At 40.5% G+C, this 14,135-nt stretch overlaps 1 protein-coding gene across 2 annotated transcripts in view; it reads right to left on the bottom strand.

Annotated features, from left to right (window-relative positions):
- The window catches only part of mast1a (microtubule associated serine/threonine kinase 1a), a 77,316-nt gene extending 73,131 nt beyond the window's left edge, over positions 1 to 4,185 (bottom strand). For both annotated transcript variants that reach the window (XM_067579158.1, XM_067579168.1), the window contains exon 1: positions 2,539 to 4,185. In XM_067579158.1, coding sequence (XP_067435259.1) covers positions 2,539 to 2,577 — 39 coding nt within the window. In that variant the 5' untranslated portion in view covers positions 2,578 to 4,185. The remainder of the gene's footprint in view (positions 1 to 2,538) is intronic.
- Between the last annotated feature and the right edge of the window lie 9,950 nt (positions 4,186 to 14,135).

Raw genomic sequence — 14,135 nt, 5'->3', positions numbered from 1 at the left:
AGTTATTGCCACGTTCCACCAGCTGAACAACATTTGTACAGGAAATCTTCCAATTTTGCTTGTCTGTATTTTATAAATGATGAACAGTCATCTACGGCATAATGTCTCAGCACAATGTGCAGCAGAGTACTTTTATTGTAAATTAATACACGAGGAAGAAGAGAAGAACTGGCAGACAATGGCCCTGCTCACTAAGCTTTGCCTGCTTCACTCGAATAATTTCACGCAGGCAGCCACCACACGCAGGAAAACCTCGAGAGGAGCTTTTACCATTGCAGTCCTGTGTCTGTCATACTGTCTGAGATACGGGCTAAGTGACTAGCCTACGTCATGCAGATGTAATAGAATCAGTTACTCCCCCTACTCAGTCTTCTTTCAGTGCTCCAGGATCGACACATGGCTGGTTATTATAGATTTGTGGGCATATTTTTGTACAATAATCTAAAATTATTGTAAATCTAAAATTGTCAAAAGTAGTCACCCTCTATGCTTGTTACTGCCTTTTCTAAATGTTACTCCAAGACTTTATTGGGACAACATGTCATGAAGACTTTGTTTAGCTGGGTGATTTGGGTGATGTACATTTTGTCTGCTGTCACAGATTTATACACCGTTAGCTATCTCTCGCTATCTAAAGGCAACTGCAGTGTTGTTAGTCAATGAGCTGAGCTGTTTTACGGTAATATTTAATTTATTATCTGTTTGTATCGATGTGGTTAGCCTAATTGGCATCCTGTATCCGGTTTCTCACTTAATGTTGCAGAATATGTACTTCATCATGACATATTTTGATGTTACAAGAAAAAACTACACAGGAAGTGATACGAGATTTTCCATTTACACCCACTGCTGGTTGACATGCTGCTGTTTGGTCTTTTATTCAGGTCTAAAACTGTAACATACATCTTATGGTAATGGTTTGGTTTTGTGACATTTCATCCTACTTTGTATAAACTCCCACATAGACTTCCTTTCTGGTTTGAATATCTGTTTCAAAGTAGTGTGTTTGAAGAAGTGCATGTAAGTTTAATTATAAATACAATTGATAACACTGGCTATATTTCTTTACACTCCTTATACACAGATGGGTGAAAAATTAAAGGAAAAATCAACATAAAGTGTCTTAGTAAGGTGTTGGGCCACCACGTGCTGCCAGAATAACATCAGTGGACCTTGACATTGATTCTACAGTCTCTGAACTCTACTGGAGGGATGAACACCATTCCTCCAACAGATATTCCCTCATTCGGTGTTGTGATGATGGTGGTGGAGAGCGCCGTCTAACACGTCAGTCCAAAATCTCCCATAGATGTTCAACTGGGTTGAGATCTGGTGACTGTGAAGGTCACAGCATATGATTCACATCATTTTCATACTCATCAAACCATTCAGTGACCCCTCGTGACCTGTGAATTGGGGCATTGTCATCCTGGAAGAGACCCCTCCCATCAGGATAGAGATGTTTCATCATAAGATAAAGATGATCACTCAGCACAACTTGGTGTTGGTTTTTCAGTGACCCTTCCCTCTAAGAGGACAAGTGGACCCAAACCATGCCAGCAAAGTGCCCCCCACAGGATAACAGAGCCACCAGATCACCTTACTGTAGGGGTCCAGCATTCAGACCTGGACCCTTGGTGAACACCACACATGCACTCGTCTACTTGTGATGAAGGATGACTCATCTGACCATATCACTTTTCCCCACATCTCTGTAGACCAGTGCCTGTGGTTTTTACACCACTGAACTCTCAGATGTGCATTTATCTTTGTAATAAGAGGTTTATGGACTGCCACCCTACTATAATATCTCTCTGTGTAATTATCGACGGATGTTTCTTGTTGACACAGTCTGATCACGTCCTGTGTTGACATTCTCAGTCACCTGTGGAAGAGTTGCTCTTGTTTTTCCTTACATATCGCACTAATGCATCAAGCATCACAGTCATCAAATGTCAACCACAGTTTCCGACCCTATTTACTGATGTCTTCCCCATAGATCTACATGCTGATGTCACTTCAGTCACTGTTCCTATTGAAACACCAGCCAGCCGAGCGGCCTTTGTGACTGAAGGTCCTGCCATCCATGTCAGAAATATGAAACCTCTTCAAAAGTCACTTAGATCTTTTCCTTTTGCCATCAACTGGGCCTCCTCATCATTTCTATACAGGCCACAGAGCATGATTGGATGCTAATTGCTTAACTGTACTATGCAGTGCACCAGAGTGGAAGCATCTGCATTTGTTATGTTTCTCAACTAATTTATTCAGTTTTTCCTTTTATTTGTCGTATATTTTATCGTCTGTATGTATGTAGACAAAGAATTAACATACATAAAGCTAAATCTCCAGTGAAAGAGTATTTACGAGAAAGCAAAAAAAAAGAAAAAAGCAATAAATAAAACCTTTGCACATATTCTGCTGTATTGAGAAAGGCAGCCTTGTGTAGGCTGTTAGTTACACAGCATCCATTTTTTTCACTATGTTTTGCTTTTGATTTTAATTTGGAAACAACGGTGCAAAAAAAAAAGTTCTCACCTGCAGCCTCCGTCTTCGGATGATCCCAGAGTCATCCATGGTTCACACCTGTTCACACCTGAGGGTCTCGTGGCTCCTGTGGTTTGCCGGTGACGGGGGCGAGAAGAACACCCACTCTCGCGTGGTTTTCAGCGAGCCCCGCACGGCTCGTTAAATTACCACCAAACCGTAGTGTCCGTAGTGTCCGCCGGCCGATTTTAACATGGTTTGACAGCGAAAAGCAGGAAATATCCGCTGATTTTCTGAGGATTAAGTTGCGCTATCGTGACCACTGTGACAAATAACAGCATACAAGGACACTACTGGTGCTCCTTTCTTTGAGATATAAGCTTTATCTTCTCTCATAAACTCTAATGTCTAATGCAGCCAAAGCAGGAGAGGTGCCACTCCTGTGCTGGACCCCATGCTGGCCGGCTGACAGAGATTACAGAGCAGGCTGCTACCGCTGTGGTGGGAAGTGCTGAATAAGCGAGAGGCTGCACTGTGGGATCAGCGTGCTCTGCGTGAACTGTAGTCCAGCTGAGACCCAGACAAGAAACCCCCCGAACAGATTAGATACACTACACAAGTTTGCAGACATCTTCACCTGGAGACGCGCAGCACAGCACCAAAAACATCTTCAAACTGGAAGTAGTTTATTGCACGAGTAGCAGTGAGCAATCAAACTGTTGTCATCCTTTCAATACAAAAAATAATAATTAAAAAAGCCTCGATCACAGTGACCCTCCGTCGATCTGCAGACCGTTTCGCAGCAGCAGAAAAACCCCGCTACATGTTACAGGAGTCCGCGGCGGACACACGCACAACACGGTGTGTGTGCTGGGAGAGCACCAGTGCATGCATGAACACGGAGTTCCCTGCATGCATACTGCACGTCAAACTACAAATCCCGATAATAAGACACATCCACGCGCTGTCAGAGCATCTGTGCATGGAGAAAAAAAAGGCGAGATCAATGGAGATGTGTAGGATCCGTCCCTCTGCTGAGAGATGCACACATACACGCACACATCGGCAGTGAAAGCAGGGCTGATCGGCTCGTGTTTTCGTCTCCCGGCTAACACATTTGTCCGTTTTGCTTCCTCTCGCAGGTATGTTGTTGGTTCAGTCTCTTCCTCTCCGCTATAACGTTGCTTTTCTTGCGAGAATTGATCTGTGGTTGCCGTACGGGCTTCGCTCCATCCTCAGCTCCAACCTCCCACTTCCTACTACCGAGTGACGTTTAACCCCTCAGCGACCAGACGCTCTGCAGCTGATGATGATCGTGGTTGTGAGAGTTGAGATAAGGGCTTTGTATTTCATCCCTTATTTGGTAAAACAAGGAGGGAAGAGGTGGTAACCAATGACTTAATGGTTGAGAATATCCTTTCATCAATATACAGTATAGTATACGTTCACTGATACGACTTTAAATGCATTTAACAATCATTACAAACACTGCAAGGAACCCTTAAATCCTTCATTCCTGCAGCCTGTTTTGCGGGCACAAAACACTTGATGAGGTAAACAAAGTCATCTAAACATTTGGTGGGGAAATATCTTAAAATATAAAGCAGCTACAAACATAACACTACAAATGTGTGTCTTATTAATAGCATGTGTCAGCTTTAAAAGTGGTCTGCCATCAGAACTATCGTGTGAGTTTTCAAGCCAACATGATCCTTAAAAAGTTCCAGGCTTCAAAAATCCTTGAATAAATATGACAATATAAACCCTGAGATGATTCACATTTGTCAACCATTCGATGCTACACATGCAGTGTTTATACTGTGGCAGCTATCCTTTTATATCTGAGTCAATCAGCTTTATGGTAATAATGGATAGTATAAAGTACAATTCCAATCTCATTATTTAATCTATTAACTGTTTCTATTTTTAAGACATTTTACACCAAAACATAGAACGTAAGCTCTGCCTGCTCCTTTAAAAGGCAGCTAAAGACAGTAACCTGCATCCACCAGGACTGTGTTTTATGTATTTATTGTGTTTTTTAGTTTTGGCTCTGGTGGTCACTCCATCTATCTTTTCTCTCTTGTATGTTGTATCTTGTATGTTTTATGTAAAGCATTTTGTGACTTTATTGTTATTGACAAATACATTTTACTTACTTACTTATATATATTTTAATCAAACTGAGTTTAGTACTGTTGACAAAGATCTCAGTGCCCAGCTGGGATGTTGTATCTCACCATTACATTTATGTTGATGACAGTTAGGAGTTATTTAAGCAGGAAATGAAATGCATGTTGTATTGTTTTGTCCTTTGCATGCTAACTACAGAAAGATTCTTCAGTAAAACTAAAAACAATGACTTTCTTATGGAAGATGTTGACATTGTGAAAACACTTGTGAGTATGTGCACAGTTCCTGGTCTTCTACTAAATGTTTTGTATAAATAGCTTTTCTATTCTTTGTCTCTTCTGTGTGAACTATGTTTTTCCCCAATGCTACATGCAGTATGTGGTTTGCAGCAATGAATATCAGTCCCCAGAAGTTCTTATTTTTATGTCATATTATTATGGGATGGACCATTTCAATTAAAAAAAAAACCATGATCATCATTCTTTAATATAGCGAGATAGAGGATTTTACTACCATTTAAAACAAACTACATCATTGACTTTCCTTCATAGTCTTGACACTTCCTGCTAACATGACATCACCAGAACGCACGAAGCATTAGTTCCCAGCTCAACACTTCAAAACCGAGCAACGTCTACTGTGACCCCTCGTCACAGGTTACGGCCTGTATGAGTGGTGATCAGTTATAGAAAAAGAGTGATTATTCCCTCTTGGATTGTGTCATATGAAGGATTTTTTAGAGGCCACAAGAGGTGAAAGTTCCCAGTATTTCACATAAGTGTTTTAAAAATAAACATGAATTCATTACTTGGTAATTTAGCTACAAACCAGATTTCCCTTTAGGGACAGTGAAGATAAAGAAGATGACAGATATTTTTTTTATCTTATCTTAATTTTCGAGTGATTCCTCAGATTTATCTTTAGGAAACACAAGTGCAGAAAGTTATTTAGTTACTTTACATTAAGAGTCCTTTGCGTCTGCCTCGTGTAAATGGCGACTGAATTAACAGTCAACACAGCCTGCCGTCATGCTTCCGCTGCTATTCCAGTGAAAGATGGCATGAAGCGTGATGCATTATTCAACATTCACACCTGTCACACGCGGGATTCACTGCCACATAACATTTCACAGCTCCTCACCTTTTAGTTAGTTGCATCCCTGATCCAAATGTTAATGAATGAACACTGGCACAGAAACAAATTCCCACCATGGTGATTTTTAAAGAGAAAGATCCTCTGTGCTGTTGACAAATTAAGCAAAACTGTGTCTCTTGGTGGTTTGACAATATTCATATCAACTGAGACCTTCCTGTCCCTGATGAATGTGCCAACAGATGTGGATGTCAATAAAGGGAATGAACACCCTAATCAATACTGAAGGAAAAACACCAGAGTGCATTCATAATCACTGACTCATACTGACAGAACATTTCAGAGCAAAGTCCATCACCGTGTTCACACAATGTGGTTGGTTTTGTCAGGATGATGTTTCACTGTTAAACATTCTCACAAGACAGACTGAGAGGAAAAAAAAAAACCGGAGGAATGTTGGTCAAAGGTGGCGGATCAACATACAAAGAGAAAAAACAGTGGAGGGTCTGGGCAGCTGGTCCGGCTCCAGCTCCAGGATGGAGGGAGACAACAGGGAGACTTAGTGGCTTTTAGCATCGTGGCCTTAATGTTCCCCCCGCCTCTCTGAGCAGACGGAGCTGGCAGCTGGGTCCAACTTCAGCACACCACCACATCCACCACTTAAAGTCTTTCACTCAACCACACATAAGGACGAGAACTCCCCCGTCTAATGGTGTCACGCAAGTTTGCTGGGAACAAAAACAAAAAAGGGGCAGAAGGGCGGGCGGGGGGGGGCTTGATGGGCTGCAACTAATCATTTTTTTCATTATCAATTCATTTGTTTTCCTGAGAAATAAATGTATCAAATAGACAATGACGTATCGCGACAATGTGGAAGAATTCCAATGATGGGCCGTTAATTTTCTGTCCACTAATTGACTCGAGATGGTTAAACAAAGCACAGAGTCATATTTTGGTACCAATAAGAGGCTTTTACTTATTAAAAGTTATTTTATATTAAAAAAAAGTCTCTATAATTAATTCACAAGTCTGGAACAAAACCAAACAATCTGTTTTACATACAAACAATCTAAAACTAATCCTAGATGGCGCTGGGTCACAAAGACGTGTGTGGGGTCGCTGATAATTGTGGATGTTTTTTCTAATTAGCTGTTTAGTTATAAGCTGTGCAAAGGATCTGTGTGTTTTGACATTCATTTTAGAACTGAGGTCAGCAACACTTTGCAGCTGATTGTTGGATGTGAGAATTACTGTAAGTAGACTGTAGCAATGCTGTGAGCCATTAAACACAGTTCCCGAGTATTCTGACATGTATTTTTTTGGTAAAATTATAATTTCTCTATTTTTGGATACATTTAAATCTAAAAATGATCAGCATGCAGGTGTAATTTGATTTACTGAACTGATCTTTATTTAAGAATATGCACCATGTGAGATCTAGAAGACCACTATCAGACACTAATGCAGGTTGAGCTGATTTTTTATATTTTACTTTAGTGGTGCATATAATCCTCCATTAAATTTGCCGTTCTAAAAACCAATGACACGTAGTGAATCTGAGGCTTTGAGCCCCTCTGTGGACATGACGCTCGGGGCAGTTCCCTGCTTTGCCCAGTTGGTAATCCAGCTTTGATCGCACCAGTCCAACACAAAGAGTTATTATTATGATTAGGAAACTTTAAATGGTCCAAATCTTGCAGCCAATAATATGCTGTGGAACAAGGTAACATTTCTATATATTAAACATGACTCTAAAAGCACACACCGATCTACAGACAGCATTAGAATAAAGCAGAACAGACCTACTGCAGGATATTAAAACAATATCTTACAGCAAAGGTCATCAATGAAAAAGTGTTCGAGCATAAATGTGCGACGGTGTCAGCAGGTGAAAAATTATGTTTTGGGGAGTGACCCAGTTACCAGTGTGTCTGACTTCTCTAGCACATTTAGCCTATGCTGCTTTTTTCATATTAATATTAAATAATTAATGAAGGCACATGAATTTTACATCTTTTTTGTTCATTAGGTGCTGTGAGATTCGGGTAGAGGAGGCGGGGGCGGCGGCAGAGTCGAGCCTGTACAAGGCACAGTTTTAACAGGCAAAGACTTTCTCCTACTGCCCTGTGTAAAAAGCTCTCAAAAATGATGTCACCCTTTTTCAAAGGATGCCCCCGAGGGAGGTCACATGGGGTCAGCTCACTGCAGCCAAAAGCTTGGCAGGGCTGGGATTTGGAATATGCCTGCCGCTTGTGCGATCCCATTTCCCGTCCTGGTAAGCCTGTCTCACAAGCGCCACGTCAGCTCACATCTCTTCATAGACTGCAAGTGCCTCCCCCTGCATTCAGATCTGCTGTGTGTGTGTGTGTGTGTGTGTGTGTGTGTGTGTGTGTGTGTGTGTGTGTGTGTCCAGAGCATGTTAATAAAAGGAGTCAGCATTCCTCTCACAGTCAAAAACTGAAACATGCAGGCATTATTCTGAACCAAAGTCTTCCCCTGGTGATTCATCAAATCAGCCACTGTGTGCAGGTGCAGGGCTTCCTTCTCCTTTAGGTATTTAGCCTGTAATAAATACTAACTGGATGAAGCTTATAAAGCTAGTTGTTGATTCAACTGTGTTTCATTTTGTATGGGATTGTATTACATTAGGAGAAGTTGATGTTATTTATAGTCTTCCCAGTTCAATAATGAAATAGCACGCAGTGGAAACTTCACGATGTAATTCATTCCAAATGCCCTTGAGGTCGACTACTTGGTCTTCTAATTCAGACGTACCTCATCTATCAGCACTGTGCCCCCAAAGTGCATTTTAAAATTGCCCTCAAAAATGTACTGAATGTTAATCTAATCCAGCAACACGGATGATAAATGCTTGGAAAACAATATTTAAAAAACAGCAACAGTGCTCCTCTTGACATGAAAGCTAGTTTGGTCATCGTTTGAACAAAGCGCCTCCAATGTGAGCAGCATTTATTATTAGCATGTTCACATTAAGCTGGCTAAATTTAAAAATGCACGTCTTCCTGTTTTTCCTGTTTATTAATACAGTATGTTTTCCTCTTTCCCTTGACTGAATGCAAAAATATTATTTTAGGATAATTAAAACAAGCTGAGACTCCTTACTAAATGTTGAATTCATTGTTTTCCAACAGAAAATAGGACGATCTTAAGGACAAGTCACTAGAAACACTAGTGTGAACATATTGTTTTCACACAGTAAATAAGCCGGCTTTGTGTGCTGGCTGAAGTTGTCGCTGTCACTTTAAAAACACGAGTCAAATTGCTGATGGCCACACCTTTTTTTTTTAATAACTGCTGCTAATCTGCATTCATCCTAATGTGACCTGACACTGTAGCCGTGTTTGTAATTATGATTATATTAGAGTAGCATGTTTACTCTGTTTATCATCTGCAAGTTTTAATTACCAACTTGATGTTGTGTACATTGTTGTGTACTTCTCTCAGTGATCTAATACAATTACACTCAGAGTACACAAACTCAACAGCCACAATTGACACTCCGTGAACCCTTTTCATAGCAGACATGATGACGTTGAAGCACTTAGAGCAAAGTTCGATGCTCCTGGAACTGGTAAAAGTAAATCTAATTTAGCGTTATTAATGCAGTTGATCACACCGGAGCTTTTCTTGCTATGACATGTAAAAATGTCTGCTGTGAAAAAGGTCTGTATTGTTTTTTTGCCTTCTTAAAGTGGACATGACCTCTTTCCAGGTCTATACTGGATTATCTCTGCATGATTTACAGTTAAAAAAAACTCTTTATTTATCTTATTCTGGCCCTTTATGCAGCTCCTTAGTTCAGACAGGACGTTTTAGCTCCTGTCTCATTAAGCGCCCCCACCCCAATGAGCCCGCTCCGTTCTGATTGGTTAGCTCCTGGAAGCTGCCCCTCGGCAGACTTCCAGCTCGGGAGGCTACGTAAACAAACAGTAATAGTCAGATTTCACGTCTTTTTCCTTTTCTTTACTCAAAATATAAACTTCTCAAATACATCTGTAAATATTCAAGCCTGAATCCGATCTAAAATATGCAAGTGGACACACAACACAAACAGCCCATGAAACAACCTTAGCAACAAAGGCTACACACAGCTGTTTGTGGTCATGTCCAAACAATCTGACGTCAGTTTGATCAGGAAATAGAGGAAACTTTATGGAGCGTTCAGAGCAGGCTGAGGCCTGGGCTTATGACTTTATGGTGGCATTTTTACATACATTTACCTACATTTAACATAGATATCCGACATTATAACAGTTTATATATGACAGCAAATCACAAAAAGTATGATATGTCCCCCTTAAGTACAGTATTTAGAGAATCATGTATGAGGCAACAACAATTTACTTGGTCTCTATTACCTATTTTATGTGCAACTTTTTGTCAAATGTCCCTTTTTATCCCCAAACTCTCCACTTACGTCTCCCTTTTATCCTCCTCTTCTCCTATTTTCTTCCTCATTCATCCATCTATTCTCTTCCACTAACACTCCTTGTCCTGCAAATCTACTTCCTTTTGCTCCCTCTTCAGTGAAACCCCTGCACCTCCTCTCTCCTCCCTTCAGCTCCCACCTTCTCCTCATTTCTAGGCCTGTCTGTCTGGAAGTGGGTCACAGACTACAGCTGCGCTAAAAGCCTTGCTAGTCTGGGAAGAAGAGCGTCTAAATAAAACACCATACAATCAGCGGTCTCAGCGGTGCCTCATCATACATACATAAACCTAAGAAGGACGGAGAGAAGAGGGGAAGGAGTTCAAGAGGGAGAGATAATGTATATGCAACTTGATCGGTTAAGTGGGTCTCTGGTCTTGTTGTCTCTTCGCAGGCAGAAAGCAGTTTCCGCCGTTACATATCAAAGCTTTTAATCTCAAACAAATGTTTCAAAGGAGGCACTCAGTCAGTTATTTTTCCATATGATCTGACCAGTAGACTTGTGCTTCTGATCTATATGAAATTTAAGAGCATAAAGTACTGTGTGTATTCTGCCAGTTGGTTTAAGTTGGACATCATGTTGCTATAGTAACCTCTACTGGCAGAGATCCACGGCAGTTACACTTTAACTGACGTTCGGCGCTTTCGGACCAAACAGTTCCAACCAAACCCCCTGAGAGGAACTACCCACTGGGCAGCTCCTCTGAGAACTTCATACCTTGAAGGGCTTTTTATCTGTTTGCATTCGCGCCGCCGATAGGAACGCTGAAGAGAAGTGAGCTGGCCGACGGTTGGTATAGCAACGTAACTTCTGCATGAGATACAACAACAACAAGATGTAGGATGTCGTGATCGGAGCTCTGTGTTTGTTGTGTGTCGTGAGTTTAATGATGATAACAGAGTTGGACAGGAGACATGTGAATTTAGACTATGCAGGTTTTTAAAAATGGCGGTTGCCGGTGCTGCATTGGCTCGTGTGTCCGAACGATCAATGTCCACTGACATCACACAAGGTTCCTCTTGTGCTGGGAGAGTACCTACACTGAAGTAGGAGCTAAAAAAGTTCCTTAAAACAGTTCTAAGAGCCACAATTGTTCCCATTTCCTGCAGTGCGGACACAATAAAAAGGTGTAGTTTCTCCAACAGTTCTCAGAACAATGAAAAAGTTTCTCCAGTCCAAAAGTTAAATCTGTGCCTTTGGAGCACCATCTCTATTTACTAACCAAGCTACTATGTTAGCGATTTAGTAGTAACTGTTGATGTTATATATTTTACTTTATTTTGCTTTTGTGGATTCTGCTTGACATTAAGGCTTGTCCTCTTGTCCAGGACAAGTGGATTTTTTTGTAGGGCAACTCAGAATGGGATAGTTCAGTGCAGAGTGGTGTATGGATTAACTGGAACACACACCCACATAGACACGCATACACACAAAAAAACACAAAACACACACATTGGGAACAAACACATACACACAGAAAACACGTTGTTATTTTTATTCATTTTATTTTATTTAATGAATTTTTTTATCCTTGGCGCTTTGGCAATACTGTTCACCTGACATTCATGCCAATAAAGCTTATGGGATTGAACTGAGATAGAGAAACAGACGTGTCTTTAGCTTCTGTACTGTGACCAGTGAAAGGTCAATTAACTTGCCTGAAGCCATGCTACGTTTACTAGATTAATGATGAACTTAACTTAATGTTGACTTTAGTCTAAACCTTTGTGAAGCCAGTTTCCTTCTTACTGTACTAATTCATTTTAGCCTTTACAGCAGCAGCACAACGTCCGTCTGTCAGTTGGTCCACTTTTCATCCAGACTGAAGTATCTCAACAACTACTGATGGATCGTAATGAGTTTGGTGATCCACTAACTTTTCATCCAGCGCCACCACCAGGTCAAGATGTGGTCAAATTTCTCAACATTTATTTTCACTTGCACAGATTTACTTTAGGTCCACCTATTTATGTTCTAGGGTGCTTTATATTGAATGGTGTTCCTAATATTTTTTCCACACTATTAACATACATGATGGGGTTGAAATATTAGGAACACAATATAATGCACTCCAATACACCACCACCCACTACGACCCCAATAATAAACATAAAGTAGAATTATCACCTTTCTGACAATGTCAACAAAAACTGAAAGTGTAGAAGCTTCGTAAAAGTAGAATTCATGGCAGAGCTGTTATGTTGGATTTCATTAGGTTGCACAGGTGTTCCTAATAAAGTGGCCGCTGAGCATCATACACTACAGTGACATCTGGACTAGATTTTATAAGGCTGTTTTCATATCCGCCTCAAAACGAGATATTTGATGTGACGTCATATAAGAAAGTGGTCAAGCTAGGAGCAGTTTAACAGTAAGAAATATGGATTTCAGCACTTTGACACTACTGAGGTTGAAAATATATATTCATATGAATATGACAGACTATAAATGCATCATGTTGATCCGGCTAGGTGTCCAAAGGATCAGAAAAGGATTAAGAAAAATAACCATCGACAAGAAAGTCAGTTATGGTGTGAGAACCAGTGGAGAACCAGTGGAGAACTGGGCAGATGTGTTGGTGATTCTCCAGCTAACTGCACGTAACACTGTGTGTTTTTTATCTCACAATATTGTAATGTTTGGTATCACATATAAGTCACTACCAAAATTAGTTCTGATTGTCTCCTGGCAAGATACTAACGAGCACAGATCAGCTCGTTAGGTCGGTCGTATCCTGCAGTGCCTGATTTAACTCCACACTATGTTTGCGCTGCTACCACACAGGTGAGAAAGCCAATTAAGTGTTACCTCATGTTCCAACTACAAAGACCAGATTCAAACAGCACAAACAAACTTGTGTCCTGAACCTCTACTGGAAGTGTGTTGAGCTCGTTGCACAGCTATGAATCTACACACATAGTGAGGGCAGAAGACTGAATAAACAAAATATTTGGGATGTTTTCTCACACTCGGGTGCAAGAATCCAATTTCTGAGAGTTCTCTCAAAGTTTAAAACTCTTTCTCATTTGCTTTCTTTATCCGCATCCTATTTTAATATAACATAAATTAACTTAAATCAAAAGTAGGTAGTGAGGTCCAAATCCAGATTATTTGTCTTTATTGCATTAAACAGGAACATATTTTCTTGTGAGATAAGCTAGTGTGACTCAACACTTGGATCAGTACCTGTCTGACTTTTGTGCCCAGGTTTAGTTACTGCCAGCAGTCTCAATGTATGACATTAAAAGGTTGAGTACCCCTGATATATAGCCTAGATAATGAGCTATGTTTACTCCAATACAACAAGCAGGAAGCACTGCTGTTTACTGAAAAGAAGAAAATCAGAAGAACAAGCACCAACAGGCTGTAACACTGTGAAATCATGTTATCAATGAGCAGCACCTTCACAGCTGAGAAACAGATCCAGTCTGCAGAGCACACCAGAACCTGCTCTATCTTCTACACATCGCTGTGAAACCCTACTGTGCCGTGTGAGCATTATATGATTTATATATCTGACTTGTCCACAGTGCAGAAAGCCTGCAGAATTCCCAAATCTAACACTTGGCTTTCTGGTGTACATGAAAGCTTATATTGATTGTCCTTTTTTGAAATATTGCCCAGGAAGCAAAAGAAAGAAAACAGTAATTACTCTTAAACATCAAACACTGCTTCTACAACGAGAATACTAATAGAAACATGTTTTCTCTTTCTCAGCAGCAGTGTGAAATATGTCAGAATCATAACTGGGCTAAATTTCAACTTGGTTTAAAAAAAAGGACCAGTTTTCATTTTGGTGCGATAGGGACACCATGTGGAAAAGATCTGCTATTCCAGACAAAAGTTCAACATATATTGAACAGACCAAGAGAAAAGATCATTCAATCTGACGGTCAGATACAACACAGTCTGCAGTAATGCAGGATAGTGTGGCTGGAGTTCACACTGCTGATCCACAGATAAGAACCAGCTTTA

The sequence above is a fragment of the Thunnus thynnus genome, chromosome 3, assembly GCF_963924715.1.
Source record: "Thunnus thynnus chromosome 3, fThuThy2.1, whole genome shotgun sequence".
In the NCBI taxonomy this organism is placed as follows: domain Eukaryota; kingdom Metazoa; phylum Chordata; class Actinopteri; order Scombriformes; family Scombridae; genus Thunnus; species Thunnus thynnus.
This window is presented reverse-complemented; position numbering and strand designations above follow the sequence as displayed.